Genomic DNA, 24,368 nt, shown 5'->3' on the forward strand with positions numbered 1-24,368 from the left:
GAGTGTGCCTTTTTCCCCACATCCTCTCCAACACCTATTGTTGCTTGTATTCTTGATAATCACCATTCTAATTGGAGTGAGATGGAATCTTAGGGTAGTTTTGATTTGCATTTCTCTTATTACTAGAGAAGTTGAACATTTTTTTCATATGTTTGTTGATTGCTTGTAGATCTTCTTCTGTGAAGTGTCTGTTCATTTCCTTAGCCCATTTGTTGACTGGATTATTTGTATTCTTGGTGTAGAGTTTTTCAAGTTCTTTATAGATTCTGGAGATTAGTGCTCTATCTGAAGTATGGGTCAAAGATTTCCTCCCACTCTGTAGGCTCTCTCTTCACATTGCTGATAGTTTCCTTTGCTGAGAGAAAGCTTTTTAGTTTGAATCTATCCCAGTTATTGATTCTTGCTTTTATTTCTTGTGCTATGGAAGTACTGTTAAGGAAGTCTGATCCTTGGCTGACATATTGAAGATTTGGACCTACTTTTTCTTCTATAAGATGCAGGGTCTCTGGTCTCTGGTCTGATTCCGAGGTCCTTGATCCATTTTGAGTTGATTTTTGTGCAGGGTGAGAGATAGGGGTTTAGTTTCATTCCGTTGCATATGAATTTCCAGTTTTCCCAGCACCATTTGTTGAAGAGGCTATCTTTTCTCCATTGCATATTTTTGGCCCCTTTGTCTAGAATGAGAAAATTGTATTTATTTGGGTTTGTGTCCACATCCTCTATTCTGTACCATTGATTTACCTGTCTATTTTGGTGTCAATACCATGCCGTTTTTGTTACTATTGCTTTGTAGTATAGTTGAAGTTCTGGTATTGTGATACCCCCTGTTTCACTCTTCCTGCTAAGGATTGCTTTAGCTATTCTGGGTTTCTTATTCTTCCAGATGAATTTCATGATTGCTTGTTCTATTTCCGTAAGGTACGTCATTGGGATTTTAATTGGAATTGCATTGAATCTGTATAGGACTTTTGGTAGTATGTCCATTTTGACAATATTAATTCTGCCTATCCAAGAACATGGGAGATCTTTCCATCTTCTAAGGTTTTCTTTAATTTCTTTCTTTAGTGTTCTGTAGTTCTCATTGTAGAGGTCTTTCACCTCTTTTGTTCCCAATATTTGATTCCCAAATATTTTATTTTTTGGAGGCTATTGTGAATGGGGTAGTTTTCCTAATTTCTCTTTCTGAAGATTCATCACTTATGTATAAAAATGCATTGGATTTATGAGTATTGATCTTATATCCTGCTACTTTACTGAATTCACTTATGAGTTCTAAAAGTTTTCTGGTGGAATTTCCCAGTTCCTCTAAATATATAATCATGTCATCCGCAAATAGGGATAGTTTGAGTACTTCTTTTCCTATTCGTATCCCTTTAATTTCTTTGGTCTGTTTAATTGCTCTGGCTAGAGTTTCAAGGACAATGTTGAATAGAAGTGGTGAAAGAGGGCATCCCTGCCTTGTTCCAACTTTTAGGGGGAATGCTTTCAGTTTTTCACCATTTAGAATGATATTGGCCATGGGCTTAGCATAGATAGCCTTTACAATGTTAAGGAATGTTCCCACTATCCCTATTTTTTCTAGTGTTTTGAGCATAAAGGGATGCTGTATTTTATCAAATGCTTTTTCTGCATCTATGGAAATAATCATGTGATTCTTGACTTTAAGTCTGTTGATATGATGAATTAAGTTTATTGATTTCTGAATGTTGAATCAACCTTGCATCCCTGGGATAAACCCACTTGATCGTGGTGCACTATCTTTTTAATATATTTCTGTATGCAATTTGCTAAAATTTTGTTGAGAATTTTTGCGTCGATGTTCATTAAGGATATTGGTCTGAAATTTTCTTTCCTCGATGTGTCTCTGTCTGGTTTAGGTATCAGGGTGATATTGGCTTCATAGAACGAGTTTGGGAGGGTTCCCTCCTCTTCTATTTTATGGAATACTTTGAGGAGTATTGGAATGAGCTCTTCTTTAAAGGTTTTGTAGAACTCGGCTGAGAACCCATCTGGTCCCAGACTTTTCTTTGTTGGTAGGCTTTTGATGACTTCTTCTGTTTCATTACTGGAAATTGATCTATTTAAATTGTGTATATCCTCCTTGTTCAGTTTAGGTAATTCATATGTCTCTAGAAACCTGTTGATGTCTTTGAGATTTTCTATTTTATTGGAGTATAGATTTTTCAAAATAGCTTCTAATTATATTTTGTATTTCAGTCGTGTCTGTAGTGATATTTCCTTGTTCATTCTGAATTTTAGTAATTTGAGTTTTCTCTCTCCTTCTCTTTGTTATTGTGGCTAAGGGTTTATCAATTTTGTTTATTTTTTCAAAGAACCAACTATTTATTTGTTAATTTTTCTATTGTTTCAATTTCATTGATTTCAGCTCTGATTTTAACTATTGCCTGTCTTCTACTACTTTTGGTGTTGATCTGTTTTTCTTTTTCTAGGGCTTTAAGCTGTAGTGTTAAGTCATTTATTTGTTAATTTTTTTCTTCTTTTATTGATTACGCTCCATGAAATAAATCTTCCTCTAAGTACTGCTTTCACAGTGTCCCAGAGATTTTGATATGATGTGTCTTTGTTCTCATTTACTTCTAAGAATTTTTTTATTTCCTTCCTGATGTATTCTGTAATCCATTCATCATATAATAGCATATTATTTAATCTCCAGATGTTGGAGTAGTTTCTGTTTTTTATTCTGTCATTTATTTCTAATTTCAATCCATTATGATCTGTTAGAATACAAGATAGTATCTCTATCTTCTTGTATTTGCTAACATTAGCTTTATGGCAGAAAATATGGTCTATTTTGGAGAAGGATCTATGTGCTGCTGAGAAGAAGGTATATTTACTCTTTGTTGAATAGTATATTCTATATATGTCCGTTAAGTCTAAATTATTGATTGTGTTATTGAGATCTATGGTTTCTTTATTCAGTTTTTGTTTGGAAGATCTGTCCAGTGGTGAGAGAGCTGTGTTAAAATCGCCTAGTATTATTCTGTTGTGGTCTATTTGATTTCTGGAATTGAAAAGGATTTGTTTGACGTACATGGATGAGCCAATGTTTGGGGCATAGATATTTATGATTGTTATGTCTTGCTGATTTATGCTTCCCTTAAGCAGTATGAAATGTCCTTCCTTATCCCTTCTGACTAACTTTGGCTTGAAGTCCATGATTAAATACTCCAGCTTTTATGCTGTGTCCATGTGCATGGTATGTTTTTTCCCATCCTTTCACCTTTAGTCTGTGGGTATCTCTTTCTATGAGATGAGTCTCTTGCAGGCAGCATATTGTTGGATTTTTCTTTTTAATCCAATCTGCCAGTCTATGTCTTTTGATCGATGAGTTTAGGCCATTAACATTCAGGGTTATTATTGAGATATGATTTGTATTTCCAGTCATTTGGCTCATTTTTGTTTTTTGACACAACTTGGTTTCTCCTTTATTTGGCTATTCCTTTAGGCTAGTTCCTCCCTTTACTGATTTGCATCATTGTTTTTCATCTCTTCCTCATGGAATATTTTGCTGAGAATGTTCTGTAATGCCGGCTTTCTTTTTGTAAATTCTTTTAGTTTTTGTTTATCATAGAAGGATTTTATTTCATCATCAAATCTGAAGGTAAGTTTTTCTGGGTATAAGATTCTTGGTTGTCATCTGTTTTTTTTCAGGGCTTGATATATGTTGTTCCAGGCCCTTCTAGCTTTTAGAGTCTGGTTTGAAAAATCTGCTGATATCCTTATTGGTTTCCCCCTGAATGTAATTTGATTCTTCTCTCTCGCAACCTTTAAAATTCTGTCTTTATTTTGTATGTTAGGTATTTTCACATTAATATGCCTTGGTGTGGGTCTGTTGTAATTTTGTGTATTTGGAGTCCTATAAGCCTCTTGTACTTGGTTTTCCATTTCATTCTTCAGATTTGGGAAATTTTCTGATATTATTTCATTGAATAGATTGTTCATTCCTTAGTTTGTTTCTCTGTGCCTTCCTCAATCCCAATAATTCTCAAATTTGGCCTTTTCATGATATCCCATAATTTTTGTAGATTCTGTTCATGATTCCTTACCATCTTCTCTGTTTGGTCAACTTTGTTTTCAAGATGAAATATTTTGTCTTCAATGTCTGAGGTTCTTTCTTCCAGGTGTTCTACCCTATTGGTTATGCTTTCTATGGAGTTTTTAATTTGGTTTATTGTCTCTTTCATTTCAAGGACTTCTGTTTGGTTTTTTTTATTTTTTAGTATCTCTAACTCTTTATTGAAATGATCTTTGCTTCCCGTATTTGCTCTTTTAACTGCTGATTGGTGTGATCATTTAATGCCTGCATTTGCTCTTTCATCTCATCCTTCAATGCCTGCATTTGATCTTCCATCTCCTCATTTGCTTCCCTGATTGTTTTAATTATGTACATTCTGAACTCCCTTTCTGACATTTCTTCTGCTGTGCTGTCATTGGGTTTTATTGATATAGTATCTAGGTTTGTTTGGGACATTTTCTTCCCATGTTTTCTCATATTGGTTGGATATCAGTGGGACTCTGAGATATTGCAGATTTCCTCTATTGGCTTATACTGTCCCTGTAGATTTCCAGTATATCAACTCCTAAACTTCAGTAGCCTGAAGTCTTGGAGGAACTTGATAATGCAGTGCTTCCGAAGAAAGCTGCCCTGGCCCGCTGCTGAATGTGGTATTGGGAGATGGGTGTGGCTCGGAAAGCCTCTCACTGGACCGGCCTGCCCTCCCCCCAGAAGCCTGCTGTGGAACTGGCCTTCCACCGGATGGAGCCGGGCTGCTCTCGCCCCCTGCCTTGCTCCAAGAAGCTGCCCACTGTCCCAGCCTGCTGCTCTGGCCAAGCTTCACCCAGTGGGAGAGACTTACCCAGCGTCTCTGAGTTGGTCCGAGTCTTTCAATACCTCTCCTTCTTGAATCCTGAGTTCTGGAGTGACAGGAGATGCAGTCACCCTCTAGTCCACCATCTTGAACTAGTACCTGTTTGCTCTGTGGTTCCCAAGTTCTTTCCCGGCTCCACTCTTCAGCAGAAGGGGTCTGACCCCGCTTGCTCCATTTCCCAAGCTCATGAGGCTTCAGTAAGATTCAGTCACCTGGAAGCACTGGTGGGAGATTGGAAAGCAGATCTAAAGGAGAGACCAGGGGACTTCTCATCAATGCTTTCTGCCTCTGGGGCAGATCTTTCTTCGCAGGTCTATTGTAGTTCTCAGGGGGACTGCTGTCCCCTGGGGCCGGGAACTGTGCCTTTTTCTGGCCTAAGGGTGACAACGGTTTTCTGCCGCTGCTATTATTGAGATTGTTTCACCATCCCTCTTCTATGTGTCTCAGATTCCCCATCACCCGTAAAAATAATTTCCTGTAAGAAATTCTTTCTCATTTATTTACTATTTTTTTGTATTGCAGTGCTGGGGCTAAAACATAGGGCCTCACAATTGCTGGGCAAGCAGTCGGCTACTGAGCTACACCCTCAGCCCTTTCATCTTTTAATTGTGCTCTATTTTGAGTGGAACCTGGTTGACCGTTATCATCATCTCTATATAAAAGGAAACCAGAGCAAAGCCCAGTTAAGTGAATTTCCTCACGGTCATACAACCAGTAAGTGGCAGAATGAGACTTCAAACAGTCAGCAGGGACCCTAGACATCACTATCATTGTACACTAAAAATGGTCTCCACTCCACACCCGGGAGATGCCATGTATATTGACAACTCTCAAACTTTTTGTTCTCAGGACTCACTTACATTCTAAAAAATTATTAAAGGCTCCACATTGATATTTATTTATTTATTTATTTATGATTGATTGATTGATTGAGATACAGGGAATTGAACTCAGGGGCACTTACCCACTGAGCTACATCCCCAGCCCTTTTTATTTTTCATTTTGAGACAGGGTCTCCCTAAGTTGCTTAGGGTCTTGCTAAATTGCTGGGGCTGGTCTTGAACTTGTGATCCTCGTGCCTCAGTCTCCTGAGTCAATAGAATGATACTCATGTGCCACTGTGCCCAGCTTCCCTTCATTTTTTCTAAGTAACCTGTGAAAACTCTTGGGTGTGATAAGAATGTTCTGCATCTTTATTGTGGTAATAGGTTTACCAGTGTTTGTCAAAATGTTAAACCATGCACTTCAATTGGATATACTTTATTTTATTTATGTCTCAGTAAGGTTGATTTAAAAATAAAATAAAGGATCCTGAGGTAGAAGTGTGTCCTGTGAATTTAGGGAGTAGCAAGATAGGGGTGAGGAGAATACAGCTTATTTATGGCTTTAATGGGCCTTTGTAAGGACTTTGCTTTTACTTTTAAAGGAGATCAGAATCTGTTGGAGGATCTTGAACAGAGGAATGGTGGGATCTGACCCACAATACTGCATGATCAGTCTAGTGCTTGACTCAGATTGATAAAGATTTCTTCACTCTGCTTTTCCAAGGCAGCAGAGGAAGTGAGGCAGGCTGCTTCATGAAACATGAAACAATATCACCACCTAGTGGAAAAAAATCCTGATTGTTTTATAAGCAAATCTTAAAAATCTACTTAACAAAATATATCAAACTACCATTTAAGTGATTATATTTCCCATAGAATAAAATAAATCTAACTGTAATTTAGTACTTTTATCTGAAGTTATTTTAAGTTAAAACAAGATGATACAGTTTGCAAGCTTGCTTTATTTACTTATTGTTTGGGCTGGAGATCCAACTCAGAGCTTCCGCATGCTAGGTAAGTACTCTATTACTGAGCAGTAGCCCCAGCCCTATCATTCTATTTTAAGAGAACCCAGGTCCAACTTCCCTCAGGAGTATTGAATTAATGGTAATAATTGGAAATCATTAAAATTAAATTAAATTATCAAATAACTCGAAACAAATAAATAAAAACAGGAAAAAAAATCCCAAAACCCAAAACCTTAGCTGCTATTTATTAAACAGGCTATACTTTTGAAAAACAAATGTTTGGTTCTTTTTAGTTATATATGACAGAATTCATTTTGATATAATTGTATGGAATATAGCTTATTCTACTTAGGATCCCATTCTTATGGATGTACATGATGGGGGGATTCACTATAGTATATTCATATAAGTACATAGGAAAATTATTTTGGATTCATTCCACTGTCTTTCCTTTTCCTATCCCTCAAGCTTTCCCTTTATCCCCCTTTGTCTAATCCACTGAATATCTATTCTTCCCCTCTCACCCCTTTTTGTGGATTAGCTTCCCTATGTCAGCAAAAACATTTGACCTTAGGTTTTGGGGGATTGGCTTATTTCACTTAGCATGATAGTCTCCAGGTCCATCCATTTACTTGCAAATGTCATAAAGTCATTATTCTTTATGGCCGAGTAGTACTCTGTGTTTATATTCCACAATTTATCCATTCATGACAGACTGTACTTTACAAGAATTTCAGAATAAGTAAGTGCAGTTAAAGAAAATAGGAAAACTGCCTTAGATCACAAAACTCTGAGAGCAGAATTGGGATTCCAGACAAGCCTGTCTAATGAAAATGTAAGGTCCACTTTTACTGCACTACTTGTAGTTGTAGAGAATGTTTCCTGTTTAAGAGTGCATCTGCAATGGTTGATTATCTTCCTAACAATAAATTCTCATGAGGCAGTTCCTTCATATTCAGGGTGTTGCTTCATTATTTTCCTTAGGTGTTCTTATATTTTAAAAGAGAAGGTTGCCAGGCACAGTGTCACATGACAACTATTCCAGAGGCTGAGGCAGGAGGGTTTCAAATTTGAGGTCAGCACTTATCTCAAAATAATAAATTAGACCTTATCTCAAAATAATAAATAAGAAGGAAGTCATAAAGAAGAATGAAATTATGTCATTCACTGGTAAAAGGATGAAACTATAGAACATCATACTAAGTCAAATAAGTCAGACTCAGAAAGTCAGGATACAAATGTTTTTATGGTTTGAAGATGAGGTGTACCCCAAAAACTCCTGTGTGAGACAAGGCAAGAATATTCAGAGGTGAAATCCACTTAATTAATGGATTAATCCACTTGGATGGATTAACCAGGTGTAACTGTAGGCAGGTAGGATATGGCTGGAGGAAGTAGGTCAATGAGGGTGTGCCTTTGGGGTTTATATTTTGTCCCTGGTGAGCAGAGCTCTCTTTGCTTCCTGGCTGTCATAAATTGAGCAGATTTCCTCTACCATACTCTTCTGCCATGATGTTCTGCCTCATCTTGGGCTCAGACAAATGGGGTTGACAGACCTGAAATTTTGACAAGAAGAACACAAGTTAACCTGGAGGGGAGAACTTTTGTGACTCTTACCCAGACCAGGTTCCAGCATTCAGAGAGATAAGGATAATTCCCTTAACCATAAAATCTCTAAGAACAAGTTCCAACTAGAATCAGCATGGGCCAAAGGGACCTAGAGTTGTCCTGCATCTTCCCGAGGCACAGTGAGTACTGGAAAGCCTAGCAGGGTGTGGTGGCACATGCCTGTAATCCCAGAAACTCAGGAAACTGAGGCAGGAGGATTGCAAGTTCAAGGTCAGCCTCAGCAACTTACTGAGACCCTAAGCAACTTAGTGACACCCTGTCTCATTGTAAAAAATAAAAAGGGCTGGGGCTGTACCTCAGTGGTTAAATGTCCCTGGGTTCCATCCCTAGTACCAAAAAAAAAAAAAAATCCGATGTCATCCCACCCTCAAAAGTAGGCCTGGGACTCTCGTCCCTGGGACCCCCCCCCCAATAAAACTGGAGTGCAAGAGGAGCATTCTGCCCTTCTCCTCTATGAGAGGACCCCTTTTTCTATCCCCACCTAACAAACTCATGACTGCCTCTCTGAGTCACATGTCTCAAATCTGTGTGGCATGATTGCAAGAGCTGGTGAGGAGACCTCTGTGCTGCCTCAGCTTTACAGAAGGCCCTTGCCCTGCAACACGTATGGATACAGCATCATGGATCCTACTATTATGTACGATTATAATGCACAAATAAAAAATGAAATAAAAAGGGCAGGGGATGCAGCCCAGTGGTAGAGCAACCCCAGCCTGGGGTTTAATCATCAGTGTTGGAGGCAGGGTGGGCAGAATGAGGAGGTTAATGAAGAAGTAATAAACCAACCTTTCTACCACCAACTGAAGCATCTCCCAGACTGAGCCTCCCTACTCTAGTATTTTCATATTATTTGAAGAGCTGAAGCAAACAAAAAACTCTGCGTATTTCCTTTGAATTCGACAAGGTCTGACTTACACAAACTAGTAGAAAGCCACTGACTGGGGGAAGATTCCTCCTAGGTTGTTTCAGCTCTCGGAGGCAGCCACTCAGGGAGTCTGCAAGTTACCCCTAGGAGAGCTCACCTTGCTGTTACAAGTTATTTGTGGACGTGTCAGTGTATTTATGAGCTTTTCTTTTTAAACTTTGTATTCAGGTCACTGTAATTCTTGGTCTAGATGACACCACATCCCACAGTGATGAGTTTGCTGGTCTCCCTTTGGAGACTGTAGACCCTTCTTATCCCCAGAGGGTGCTTTCCTCTTTTTTTTTTCCTTTTGATTCATTGTACACAAATGGGGTTGTGCACAAAGTAGAGTCACACCGTTTGTGTAATCATACATGACATAGGGTAATGATGTTTGTCTCATTCGATTAGCTTTCCTTCCCCCATCCCCTCCCCACCCTTCATTTTCCTCTACACAATCCATCCTTTCTCCATTCTTGCTCGCCCCGCCCCCTCCACGTTATGTATCATTATCCACTTGTCAAAGAAATCATTCGGCCTTTGGTTTTTTTGGATTGGCTTATTTCACTCAGTATGATATTCTCCAACTCCATCCATTTACCTGCAAATGACATGATTTTATTCTTTGCTTTCCTCTTGACAGTAGTCTAATGACTCATTTGCCCCTGGCACAAACGAATGGGCAGACTAGTCCAAGCCGTTGTCTCCCTGGTAGGATGGTCGCCAGGCACAAACACGTGGGATGCCAGGTCTGATTCTAATCAGCTCGTTGCCGATGGTGCATCCTTTGCACAAAACTCCGCAGGATGCTTTTAGAGCCATGATACACTAGGCTGGAATCTGACTTTGCCATCTCCTCTCTTTACCACTCGGGCAAAGGTCCTGCTTCCTCATTTGCAGGAAAGGGGAAGCCCACGGCCCACCTTTCAGGGTCATCGTAAAGCGTTAATGACATTGTACGCGCAGAGACTATTTTGATGGCAAGGAAGGGGCGCATAGGCGGGAAATGAGGGGCAGGGGCAGGGTAGAGCAGCGGAAGGACTGGGTGAGGGCCCGGTCTCAGGCCCCACCGCGTCTGGGTCTCAGCTCTGCTCCGCGCACCCCCGCCCCAGGAAGCCGTGCTTCTTCCTCGCAGTCCCGACCCTGTGCGGGATGACCCGGTCTCCAAGCGCTCGCGCTCCCAGGAGTTTTGGGATCTTCCGCGGACCGTGGCGCGCTCCGCCCCGGAAATACGTCCTCAGCCGCCTTGGCGCGCTTTTGAAATTGTGTGTATTTCGTGTCGGTTTCGCCGGCTCCTGCTGCTTGGGCGTCCCCCACCCCAGGTGCTGCGGCATCCCCGCGCCGCGATGAGGACGCGCGAGGAGGTGGACGCGACGCTGCAGGTCGCCAAGCTGAACGCCGCCGAACTGCTGCCCACCGTGCACTGCCTGGGCTTCGGCCCTGGCGCCAGCGGCGCGGACGCCGGCGACTTCTGCCTGCTGGAGCTGGAGCCCGCGCTGTGCCAACAGCTGGAGGCCGGACACAGGTGAGCGGGGCCGGGGCTCCCGGGACGCCCCAGCCTGCTGAGAACCGCCTTCAGATTTGTTCAACTGGAAATCCAGGATGAGGAATCGGGGCCAGAGAGATGCATTCATTTGCCCAGAGGCTCACAGCCAGCTGGTGGTGGCCTGATACCTGGCGTGCTGCCATCTCCCGAGGAGGCTCCCAACTGCATGGCCCTCCTGTGAGCTGGACTGAGGTGATAAGTAGCACTGGTTCAGCCGAACTTGGCGGCGTGTGTCTGCCGAATAGTCTGGAACTAGAACCCCAGTGAAAATTTGAAGACATTAACAGTGATGTCAGGGACTCCACAGAACACTTTGTCGTTCTACTTTTGTTGTTGTTCTTTTTAGTTATACATGACAGTAGAGTGTATTTTGACATATTATACACACATGGAGCATAACTTCCCATTTTTGTGGTTGTACATGATGTGGAGTTACCCTGGTCGTGTATTCATATATGAACATAGGAAAGTTATGTCTAATTCATTCTATTTTAAAGTACAATGACAATATCCAATATTTATAGAGTTCTTGCTTCCCACTTATATTTCTTTTCCCAAACGATGAGTAGGACGTGTAGGGAATAAGTTTAAAGCCTTAATCACGACTTGGTAATTGAAGGAGACCCCAGGCAGACTCGTGTAGGGTCATTTAATGGGAACATAAAACTATTTCTAATTCTAGGTCAGCTACAAATTTGCTGCCAACCCTCTTGGATTGAAAAACATAATCAGGGGTTGAGACTGTTGTTCCGTGATAGAGTGCTTGATTAGCCCCCAGAGGCCTTGAGTTTGCTCCCCAGCAGGGGGAAAACAAAAAAGAAGAAAAGGCAGAAGGTGGTAGATTTGAAGGCAGCCTTGAGAAATCTAGAAAACCCTTAAACCAGTAGCCTATAAACTTGGTGCAGTCCCAATTCCTGGAAGCTGATTTTCTTCTGTGCCACTCTTCCTCCAACATGCATATTTGTAGGTTCCTTTTAGTTGGATTCTTTGGGGTTGTGTTCTAATCTTCATACTTGACTCTTTCAAACAGCGTTCTAGTCAATGACTAGCCTTTGGTATTAACCAGAGTGCCCTTAAGAGAACTGAAGAGCTTCCCTTATAAGTTTCCATTCCATCTGAGTTAGTGGAGATCAAGAAGACTTGAGGTGTGAGAACCTTCTCTTGATCCACTTATACTTAATCTAGCTGACAAACTTGTGTGCTTTAAATTTTTGAGTGAGGATTGGTATAAAAATATTTCAAAATGGGGATAGTGTGTAATGTAGAATGTTAAAGGGTAGACACTGGACCTTTTAAATGCAACAAGAATCTAAAAAACTTATTCTCTTCACTTAATTGAAGACTTAGTTAAAAAGATAATTACAGTCTCCTATTTTAGGTTCTTAATTATTTAAAAGAAGTGTGTTATGCACAGGAGAGTTTAACATTTTGTAGGCAAGGACAACTTGGAGATTCAACTCTGCTGTCCTCTCCGTCATCTGTCTTTCCTCTTCCTCCTTCTCACCATCCTTCTCTTGCTTTTCTTCATCTGTGATAAATTCCCTTTCTCAGAATCTTTCATGTAGTCTCATTTGTATACATTCTCTTGTCCTATTTTTCATTCAGCACTACAGCCTTCTTTTCATGAGGTTGCGATTTCTTTGCCACACAGCTAATGGTTAGGCCATTGTGTGTGTTCCTTTGATTGCTCAGAACAAAGCACCTACAACACTTGAGTGGACCTCAGGAGCATAGTGTGCTTATCCTTGGAAGCTTCTTAGAAATAGTTTTAGGTCCCTTCCCAGACCTACTATATCCCAATTTGCTTTTTAACAAGATTCCCTAAGATTCCTATGCACATGTTTTGTAAGTACCACTTTAGTCTGTTTTAAAAAGTTGTGAGACATTGACTGAAGCCTCTAGATATTTGCGTCTTCCAATAACTCGTGCAAAGATGCCACAGGGTGACATTTGGCCTTGTGGCCTCTTTACGTCTTTTTTCCCATATTTATCTATTTTTTTTTTTTTTTCCTTAATGAGGCTCCAGGCACCTGTCTGGCTCTCACTTGGTCCACTTTGCTCTTTGGAATCCATGATTGTACCGCAGGGCTGGACACAGCATCAGGCTTAATTTTACAATTCTGCAAGCCAGAGGATTTGGGAAGTGAGTTTAAAGTGAAGATGTCCACTGTAGTCTCAATAAACCATGTGTTTTCCCCATTTTCCTACAGTCTTGTGATTCGAGGAGATAAAGATGAACAAGCTGTGCTGTGCAGTAAAGACAAAACATATGACTTGAAAATAGCAGATACTTCAAATATGTTGCTTTTCATTCCTGGTTGTAAAACTCCAGACCAGCTGAAGATGGAGGAGACACACTGTAACATTATTCACACTGAGGTACTGTTTTCTCTCCCCTGATTCCTTTAAGTCTAAGAATGACAGCACAGGTGCCAGTCTTGGCTTTCATTAAAAACTTTTGTTGGGAAACATATAATCATGAGGAATTGCAGAAGTTCTGTAATGAAATTTGTTTCTGTTTATTCATTTATTTTGGTACTGGGGATTGAACCCAGCGGCGCTTTACCACTGAGCTATATACCCAGCCCTTCTTATTTTGAGACAAAGTCTCACTAAATTGCTGAGGCTGGCCTCAAGCTTGCTGTCCTCCTGCAAGGCCTCCCTTGAGTTGCTGGGATTACAGGTGTGTAACATCTTGCTTGGTTCTCTGGAGTGAAATTTGAAAGTTTTTCAGCATTATTATTTTTGTGTGTTGAAGTATTATGAACTTATCTTTAGTTTCCCAATTTGATTTATTTATTTATTTATTTTATTTTTTTTTTGTGGTACTGGGGATTGAATTCAGGGCCTCACGCATGCCTGGCAAGTGCTCTACCCCTGAGCCACATTCCCAACCCCCTAATTTGATTTTTAAGTCTCAAATTGATCTTTTTCCTTGATGTGGTAACTTTGCTATTGGGTGAATCATTCAAAAATTTTACCTAATTTTAGTGAATTTGCTATGGATGTATTTTGAAAAGAAACTCCCTCAAGTCATAACTAGTGTATTTGGTAGTAGTTACAAGTGAGAAAAATGAAGAAAATTGCATTTTTGAATGAAGTGTGTTTCTTAGCTTTAAATTTGGTTTAGTTCCTTAATATCTGTAGCCAAGTATAACAAATTTTTAATTATTTTGGAGAATACTGATGGTAATTACCAAACAAAAGTCTCCATCCTGTCTAGGTTGTAACACATGTAGCAATCAAAGCACAGCCCTTAATTCTTTCAGGATGACTTTAGGCCAACTATTTTCTTAAAAATAGAATTGGAGAGGAAAGAAGGGAAAATGCTGGGAAGCTTTGGTGATTCATATGATGTTACTGGAATAGGGGAATTTCCAGTAAAATTTTTATTTTGGTTTCTGTTGGGTTACACGTCTTTCACTGTAATTAACTAGAAATATTGGCAGTTCATTCTTTTGCAAAAGATAATGTATTTTTCATCACTTATCTGGTTTATGTGTTTTTGTGAGGGCTTAGTAATATCTGCAAGTACCCTGAGCTCTTATTTGTTATTGGAATTCTGGGTGATGAGACTGGGTAAAACTTAAAGATCCACTAACCAAAGCCATAATCCATGATAGCTCTTCCCAGCAGAGGGATGCTTAAAAGGACTAGATAAGGACACATCAGCAACTTAGGCTGGGGTTGACAAATGATGGTGGATCCCCAGGAGTAGCAGGTAGTGTTTAGATCTGTGTCAAATTGGATACCACAAGCCCCAAGCATTTTTGGGTGGCCACTATTCAGTTGACTTGTAGGTAAGTAGGCCCAGCATTCGTAGACCTTGTGATTTTGATGTTGGGGTAAAATCTCCAATTTTTTTTTTTTTTATTGACAACTAATTTAATACCTGAGTCCTCTCCTGTACCACACAAAAGCCTATTTCAACATTTGTGCCTTGTATATATACAGATCACTGCTACTTTGAACTGTAGATAGAATCAATCTTTCTTGTTTGGCCCCCCAAGCTGTTCTTTTGAAGGCCTTAGATTCAGCAGCATCTCCTTCAGGCTTGTCAATCAAGCCTTTTCTTATTTAGAGAGTAGAATCCTCCTCTGTCCTTCCATCTTAACGTTGCAAAGCTCCCTGGAAATAATCCAGTTTAGCCTTTTCTCCTTTCATGAAACACTTATTTGGCATCCCAATGCCAGACACTGGGCTATCCTGCAAATGTAGAGGGGAATAACACACATTCCATCATCTAGCCTTTGGGACCTGAATTTCTTCAAGTGATAGACCTCTGTCACAAGTCCAATAATCTAATTAGCTCTAATTTGAAATAGTAGAAATAGTGTCCCCAAACTGAGTAAGATAGGAGGGTACCTCTTTTTCCTTTTAATATTCCTTCCTTATTTGATGATTGTGATAATGTCTCTATTTTCTCTTTTTCAGACTATCCTGTTTTTCTTTTTCAGTTTGCTTCTACCTGATTTGCAGAATTAGGACCATTCTGGTCATTCTATTCTGAACAGACTTTAGTTTCTATGGGTATACTTGAGATGTGATGCTCAATTTCTTTCTTTATTGGCAGAGTCTTCTTAACTGAACTTTTAAAAGATGTTTCCTAAAGGTATCCATCCATCCACTTGAGGCAACTGGATGGGTACCTTCCTGACAGAAAGCAGAATACTTTGGTTCCTTTTTCTTTGTTTTTGACCAGGAAAGATGAGTTAGTTGGAATTTTGTATGAACTGTTTTTAGACTGGCCCCTAAGAGGTTATGATTTGAATTCTAGATCTTTGGTTTTTCTAATAATTATTGGGAATTGAGAAGATGCAGACCTAAATTAAAGAAGCTGAAGAAATTTCTAATGGAAAATACCTATGAAGGACCTGACAGTCAAAAAGAAGAGGATTCAAATCGCTCAAAAGTAAGACTGTTGTTTTCTTTTTTCTTTTTTTTTTTGTACTGGGGATTTAACTCAGGGGCAATCAACCACTGAACCACATTTCCAGCCCTATTTTGTATTTTATTTAGACACAGGGTCTCACTGAGTTGCTTAGTGCTTTGCCATTGCTGAGGCTGGCTTTTAACGCAAGATCCTTATGCTTTAGCCTCTTGAGCCTCTGGGATTACAGGCTTGCACCACTGTGTCCAGCTGTTGTTTTCAATTCTTGATTTGAAATTTAAAAAATTTTAATTAGTTGCACTTAGTGGTGAAATTCTTAATTTTTTGTTTTTTGTTTAGTGGTGTTGGGGATTGAACCCAGGGCCTTGTGCTTGACAGGTAGCCACTCTGTGAACTGAGCTATATCCCCAGCCCCAGAAATTCTTACTTTTTAAAGGTTATGAAAACTTCAAACTCATTCTGATGAGCTTAAAGTGGAAACTTTTTTTTTTTTTTTCTTTTTTTTTTTTTTTGGTACTGGGGATCGAACTCAGGGCCTTGCACTTGCAAGACAAGCACTCTACCAGCTGAGCTATCTCCCCAGCCCCAAGTGGAAACTTGTCAAGGACCATACCACCTTGACCATACCTGATCTCATCTGATCTTGGAAGCTTAGCAGAATTGTCCTGGTCACTTCCTGAAGGAGAGAACACATGGAAATACTGGGTGTTGTAGGCTTAAAATGTACATATGTTTATAAATAAAAAAGTGGTATCTCACTGTAGTTTTGAAGTGCATTTCCCTGATTACTATTGATATTCAGCATATTTTCATTTTATTTAATTTGTATATCATTGGAGAAATATACCTATTCAGTTCCTTTGGGTTTTACCTATTTGTCTTTTCATTACAGCATTTTAGGAAAGTTCTTTATATAAGTTCTTTATCAGATATATGATATGCAAATATTTCCTCCCATTTTTCAGGTTGTCCTGTTAATTTCTTGGTTTTTATTGTGGTCAAATATATATAACATAGCATTTACCATTTTAATTATTTTAAAATGTAAATTCAGTAGCACTAAGTACATTCATGTTGGTGTGCAAATTAAGCACCATCCATCTCTAAAACTGTATCATCTTCCTAGTGGAAGATGTTAGGAAGATGAAACTTTGTCATTAAACAATGACTTCCCATTCCTCCCTCTCCTTAAGCAATGGCAACCACATTCTACTTTCTGTCTTTGAATTTAACTACTCTAAATACATCATATAGATGTGGAATCATATATTTGTCCTTTGGCATTGATAAAGTGTTTTGATACAAAAGTTTATCATTTCAGTGAAGTCTGGGGATGTGGCTCAGTGGTAGAGTGCTTGCCTGGCATGCATGAGACTCTGGGTTTGATCTCCAACATGACAGAAAAAGAAAGAAATTATTGCCAATTTCAGTGACATGAACATTAACCTCTGTTTTCTGCTAAGATGTTTATTGCTTTTGAATTATAATTATTATTTATTAATAAAAGAAACTGGACTAGTGCATAAATATTGCCTTAATATGTTTTATGTATTTATTTCCCATAATTCAATGAGAAATCTAAAATGTTATTCTTGAAAGCCTTAAAATTTGTTTGTTTGTTTGTTTCAGTATACAACTGAAGATTTGCTTGATCAAATTCAGGCAAGTGAGGAAGAAATAATGACCCAGTTACAAGTTTTAAATGCCTGTGAGATTGGAGGTAGCATTTTTATTATTATCATTCATAATGATGAAATCAGGTATCATGAGAGAAAGAAATTTTTGGACAGCTTTGCCCTATTATGTATTTGTTTATTTTTTTGGTACCAGGGATTGAACCCTGGGGAGCTTAGCAGCTGAGGCACATCCCCAGCCCTTTTTATGTTTTGAGACCGGGCCTTGCTAAGTTGCTGAGGCTCCCTTGGAACTTGCAATCATCCTGCCTCAGCCTCTGGAGTTGCTGGGATTACAGGTGTGAGCCACTGTGTCTGGCTATGTAGTTATTTTTTTGACAGGATCTCACTGAGTTGCTGAGGCTGGCCTTGAACTTGGTATTCTCCTTCCTCAGCCTCCCAGGTAGCTGGGATTACATGCATGCACCATTGCTCCTGGTGTATTTAATCTTTTGGGCTCAAATATGATAATGTTAGGGACTGGGATTGTTGCTCTCTGGTAGAGTATTTGACTAGCATGCATGAGTTCTTGTGTTTGCAACCCTAACACCACCAAAAAAAAAAAAAAAAAAAAGAAGAAAATATGGTATTGTCTTTCGATAGAGTCTTTGTGTGATCATCATACAGAAGGAAGTTACCAGTGACTTTAACCACTCCTTGTAGGCCTTTTTCTTTGGGGTAAGTGGTTATAGAAGAACAATGTTTGAGAAAAGGCTTTATATATCAGGCAGTCTATCAATTTTTTTTTAATATGTAAGGAAACTAAGGCATAAGACAAAATAAAAACTACCTTGTCCAGGGCTGCATGTTGAGTTATGATAGGATATGACATAGAATCATGTATTTGAACTCCTAGTTAACAATTAATTTAATAATCTCATTGTATTTACCAATTGCTTGGACATGGGACTATATTTCTTCGTAGGATAACTCTAATGTTTTTCTAAACATGTATATTAATTTATAATTTAAACCTGTATAAAAGGTACAGGAGTGTGTGTTGGTGTCAGGGGTTGATGGAGAAGCACTACAGTGTCTTCTTTAATGTTTTGTCTGGCTTCTGCTCTGGAGTCGGAGCTTCTTTTCAGCATGTGGGTCTGTGGTGATCCTCAGTAGTTGTTTGCATGCATTCTTTTTTTATTTTTAAATTATTTTTATTAGTGCCTAGAGAAGCAGCTTAATTCTATCCCCATGTGTTATGGATGAGAATATCAGCATACATTATTAGTAGATACATTATTCAATTTGCTCATAATCTTCCAAACAAGATAAATTTTTGTGATACTGTACCCCTCGATAACGGCAAATTTTGTTGAGTAAAGCAACTACACACAACTTCAGAATTAACTGGTAAATAGCCCCTTGTTGTGGTTCCTTGAGACTCATTTTGTCTAGAACATCTAAAAAAAGTTTTTAATTAAGTATGCCTGCTGCTAATTAGTATGGTGTACAGATGCCTTGAATGTCAATTTTTAAAGCGGGTGTGGCAAATACACCTTATGTATTCTCTCTCTTTTTTTTTTTTTTTGTACTAGGAATTGAACTTAGAGAGAATTTACCACTGAGCCCTTTTTATTTTTTATTTCGGGACGGGTTTCATTAAGTTGCTTAGGGCATTGCTAAGTTGCTGAGTCTGGAACTTATGATCCTCCTGCCTCAGCTTCCCAAGTCTCTGGGATTACGGAAGTGTGCCACCTCGCCCAGCTGTAATCTTCTGCAGCCCTCTACGTTATTCACTGATTGCATGGGAATGGATAAACTTTTGGTAGAGGATGCACAGATTATTCCTAGCTCTCTTCTCCAGTTTTATATCACACAATCCATTTCTTAAAGTTGCTTTTATTTTTTAATAGAAAATAGAATAGAATAGAAATACAAATATTTTCTCTTGGAAATGGTTGATGTGTGTGTTTTCTTTTTCCAGGGCTGGTGGTTGTGTCATCAATTATAATATGTCATTTTGTATTCTTTCACAGTTATAAGGATAATGTATCTCAATGTCCAACTTTATTTTATTTTGTCCATACTGTATCAGGGTCTGTCATATCTCAATTGAGCTAAGCATTTTTATGAGTGTGAGGAAACCACTGCAAAATAGCTGTGACCAGGGAATTACACCCTGGCAGTGCTGCACAGCAGAGGTTATCCTATAGGATCTGGAAACTATGACCTTCACCTCATTTGTATGATGTGCTAATGAATTGGCTATAACAGCTGCAGACTTCTTTACTTACAGAACAAGAAGATTATGTGAAATAACAGAATATTAAACCACTTGAGCAAGTCCCATCTTGGTCATATATAAAATACTCTTTAAAAACCACTTGATCTTCTTCAAGACAGAATTTTAAATGATCGAGAGCGCTGGTGGTGCAGTTCAGTGGTAGAGCTCTTTAGCATGTATGACGTCCTGAGTTTAATTCCCAACATCAAAAAACCTAGGAGAAAAGCATAAAAAGGATTACTGTTTAAAGAAAAAGTGACTCCTGGTGTCTTTTTTTTTTTTTTTTTTTTTTTGCAACGGGCAAGAGAATGCTGCTGTATTAACTGTTAGTTCATTTAATGTTTAATTCATTTAAATGTTGTTTGATAAATATAACTTTTGGAATTTGTAGGTTATTGGAGGATTCTTGACTTTGACTATGAGATGAAACTTCTGAATCATCTAACTCAGCTTGTGGATTCTGAATCTTGGTCTTTTAGTAAAGTTCCTTTGAACATATGCCTTCAGGAACTTGGACCATTGGAGCCAGAGTAAGTATTTTAATTACTTGTCCCTTCAGATTTCCTTAAGGGGAGAGAAATTCTTTTCTAAAGCAAGACTAAATCCAGGGGACAGACTATTTATAGTTCAATATTAAAAAGATTTTTAAATATAGAACTAAAAAAGGATTTGGGTATTTTGGTCACTGGCCGAATAAATCTATATCATGTTTTCTTCTTTTTTTATTGTTTTTATAATAAAATTATAAAGCTATTTTATAGCCATAAAGTTATGCTCACATTATTCATAATACATAAAAATGTATTAGCATGGGGCTTGGCATATAGCAGCTTCTCAGTATATTTTAGTTAGCTCCTAATTTTAAAAAAGTCTTATTTGGCATCTAAATAATTTAGTACAAATCTCAAATTTATATCTTAGTTTCTAATTAGCAATGGGGTTTGAAATACAGTGTATAAAAATGTTGATAACGTGTCAAAGGGTGTTTTTAAATTTTTCAGGGAAATGATAGAACACTGTCTTAAATGTTATGGGAAGAAATATGTAGATGAAGGTAAGTTTGAGAAAGTATTTTAATGGGTATTTTAACTTTTGTTTGCTAAAATTGGTATACCTTTCTAAAGCATGTTCTAGTTAAAAATAAGAACAGTGGGATGTGGGAGGTGAGTGGAGGTGTATAATTCTTTCCAAGAAATCGCATAAGGGAAAAGAAAACATTAGTGCTACATTTAATTTTAAGAGGATAATATGAAATTATCTGATACTATCTTTTCCTTAGGTGAAGTTTATTTTGAATTGAGTGCTGATAAAATATGCAGAGCAACAGCACAAATGTTACTTCAGAATGCAGTGAAATTCAATCTGGCTGAGTTTCAAGAAGTGTGGCAACAGAGTGTTCCTGAAGGAATGATAACTAGGCTTGATCAGCTCAAGGTAATATCAGTGGATTCAACAGGTGATTACTTACTGGGGGAGATGATATTTGTCTTGGATCTGAATTTGGAGCCGATTTGTTTTCCTAGACACCCAATGGGAGTATAATGCCCATTAAATTCATCACAGAGTCCTTTCAGAACCCTCAATACTTTATGGAGGCAATTTGAATATCATCGAATTTCTCTTTTAAAAATAATTTTTAGGGCTGGGGAGCTAGTTCAGACGAGATCGGGCACGTTCAGGGTGGTATGGCCGTAGACTGGGGAGCTAGTTCAATGGGAGAGTTTGTGTTTAGCATGCACAAAGCCTTGGGTTTGATCCCCACCAAAAAATACATTAATCAACTAAAATGATTTTTAGCATCTTGACTAGTTATATAGCAATCACCACAATCTAGTATTAGAACACTTCCATCACCTCATTACTATCCCTTGGGCCTGTTGATAGTCTCTTCCTGCCCAGTGTGTCTCATTTCATTCCAGTCCTCTCCATTTCCATCACTACTGTCCTAGTCCAAACTATCGTGGTCTCCTGTGTCTGTAATGGCAATAGCATCTCTCAGCAGCCTCCTTCAGTCCCTTCCTGTGGTTCTACTAGAATGATTTTATTTTTTTGTGGTGCTGGAATTCAAACCCAGGCCATTGAGCATGCTAGGCAAGTGCTTCACCACTGAGCCATATCCCCAGCCCCTAGAATGATCTTTTTTAAAGTGCCAGTCAGATTAGGTGAATGTCCGGCTTAAATCATTTTAATGGTTGCCTGTTGCATTTAAGATGTGAAATATAGACTTTGTATCTTAGCCAACAAGGCCCTTTATGATCTACCCCAAAACTTCATCTGTCTGCTTTCTCTTTGGCTTACCATACATGAGCCTTCTTGAAAATTTCAACATCATGAAACTCTCTTACCTTTGAACCTTCATACAAGGCTTTTTGTTCTAGAATGATATTCACCCTAATTCCACCTGGCCAACTCTTACTTATTTCCTCCTAAGATAACACCTCTCATTTCCTCTTTCTGTAGTGCTCTGTAGTTTTTCCTTCATGACACTTACCACTTAGCTTTGGAAATATGTCTAATTATGCAGTTTTTCACTGTCTGCTTTGATAGCTTTCTGTTTATGGTTGCTTGCCACAATGTGGCATTCTGCCTAGGATGTAGTATACTCAATAAATATTTGGAAAATGAAAGAAAGAATTTACTCAATATTTACAAAGTTTCTTTTTATGTCTAGGCACCAAACTAGGTGCTGACGCCATCCAGGTACTGAGAGCAGGCCCAGGAATTGGCAATGGTGGGGTGCATATTCCATGTATAAATCTGTTCTTACAATGCAGAGTGATTTTTGCCATGGAAAACACATGCATAGAATGTTATGAACACAAAGAAAAGGAGTTCATCCATCAGACTGGTCAATAAGAGATGACTGTCAGAAGGAACAGATGTTTTAGTTGCTGGGTGTGGAAGGATGAACTTTTGCTTTCTAGGTAGGAAGGGCAGAGACAGATACCAGGAGAGAATTTTCAAAGGTGTGGAAGAATAAAAATTGGGGTGTTGATAGTGTGGATAGTGACTGAGTGAAGGGTGCTGGTGAGTTATTTAGGGACACTATGAATTGTGCAAAAAAATCTCAGTTCTTAAAGCTCTGGGGCCATTCAGTGACACTGGTTGGAAGAGTTGCCTCATCAAGTGCTTATCAGATTTGCCTTTTGGAAAGAATACAAATTGAATGTCCTTATCTGAAATGCTTGGGACCAGGACTGTATCAGAATTTTTCAGATTTTGGAATATTTGCATAAATTTTTCAGGTTGAGCATCCCTAATTCAAAATCCAAAATGCTCCAAAATAAACATTTAAAACTTTTTGAGCATTTTTGATTAGAGATGCTCAACCTGTACTACGACAATAAAGAAGTTAGATGGATGGAAAGTTGGCTAGATTATGAAAAAGAACATTCTAGGCTTTCTGCACTTAAATACTCCTGTTTTAGAGAGTATTGGCTAAAGAAATAGGCCAAGGGGAAGGGATAGAGAAATCTTGAGGCCTTAAATCTACAGAATTTATTAACCACTCAGGTTTGGGGTTTGAACAGTAGAATATAGGATGATGCCTATGCTTCCTGTTTTCCTAGTGTAGTGGAACTACAGCAGGATTGGGTGATAAATACCATGAGCTCATCTACAAATTTGATACAGAAGTCTGGGGCTCAGAAGAGACATCGGAATGGGAGATACAAATATTAGTCATTAGCAAGTGAGTGCCAGGCTAAAAGTTAGTATGAGGTCACCCAGAAGAGTGACAGTGAAACAGGGTCGGGATAGAGGCCCAGGGAACTATGACATCAAGCAATGCAGAAAATAAGAGAGTGATGTCAGATGAAGAGAGATGTAGATAAAGAAGTAATCAACATTAACAAGAAGCAGTAGGCCAGTAAGATGAATTCAAGAAAAGAGCCCACTGGATTTGTCAAGGACAGGTCACTGGTGACCTTAATAACTAAAGCTGTCTTGTGTTAGGGATGTAGCTCAGTGGTAGAGTACTTGGTTAGCATGAGTGGGGCCCTGGGTTTGATCCCCAGCACTGTTAAAAGCAAAAAATAACTAAAGCTATCTTAATAAATTGGTGGTAGTAGAGGCCCAATTACAGGGAAAAGAGGTGATTGTAGAAAGGAACTCTTTTCATGAAAAAGGCTATTACAAATCCCTGGAGAGTTTGTGTAAGTTTTGTGTGGCTGACATTTTTAATATGTAGCCTAAGCTAAATCTAATGGTAAAAGAATGAGTCATGTTTGATTATTACAGCATTACTTTAAATGCCCTTTTTCTTCTCATTTCTTATAGGGTTTAGCACTGGTGGATAGACACTCAAGACCAGAAGTCATATTTTTGCTGAAAGTAGATGATTTACCTGAGGGAAATCAGGAACGTTTTAATAGTCTGTTTTCTCTAAGGGAGAAGTGGACAGAAGAAGATATTGCTCCATATATACAGTAAGTTAATGTATTAAAAGTGGATTTTGAGGGTTGTTCTTTTTATAAAGAGTGGCATAGCATTTTCAGTTTATTATCAGCACAGTTATTTGCATATTCCCTAAGAATACTGCTTCCCTCCACACTTTTTCAGGTAGTCTTCTCTATCATTCTCCATGATCATTGGTCATGGAAATGGTATGTGTTGTTTTGTTCCTCATGACTCCTAGAGAACTTCTGCTCTCCTTACAAAATTGCAGTTCTTTGAGGGACAGAATATAAACACCACTAAAACCCTAAGGTAAACGCCTCTTTCTGACTGCCTCCCATTCATTGCCTTTCTTCTTAACATTGTGGCAGAAGCCAAACTGCACAGGAATGAGTTAGCCCTGAGGTCACTGCTTAGAGGATCTC

General features: G+C 38.8%; 1 protein-coding gene across 1 annotated transcript in view; it reads left to right on the forward strand.

Annotated features, from left to right (window-relative positions):
- Dscc1 (DNA replication and sister chromatid cohesion 1) overlaps positions 1-24,368 on the forward strand; it is a 34,806-nt gene that overhangs the window by 6,719 nt on the left and 3,719 nt on the right. Inside the window, exons 3-10 of the mRNA XM_047542833.1 lie at positions 10,301-10,739; positions 12,971-13,139; positions 15,538-15,672; positions 17,281-17,371; positions 19,940-20,078; positions 20,550-20,602; positions 20,828-20,982; positions 23,827-23,975. Of these exons, the coding sequence (XP_047398789.1) occupies positions 10,301-10,739; positions 12,971-13,139; positions 15,538-15,672; positions 17,281-17,371; positions 19,940-20,078; positions 20,550-20,602; positions 20,828-20,982; positions 23,827-23,975 (1,330 nt within the window). The remainder of the gene's footprint in view (positions 1-10,300; positions 10,740-12,970; positions 13,140-15,537; positions 15,673-17,280; positions 17,372-19,939; positions 20,079-20,549; positions 20,603-20,827; positions 20,983-23,826; positions 23,976-24,368) is intronic.

This window comes from Sciurus carolinensis, chromosome 1 (assembly GCF_902686445.1).
Source record: "Sciurus carolinensis chromosome 1, mSciCar1.2, whole genome shotgun sequence".
NCBI lineage: Eukaryota > Metazoa > Chordata > Mammalia > Rodentia > Sciuridae > Sciurus > Sciurus carolinensis.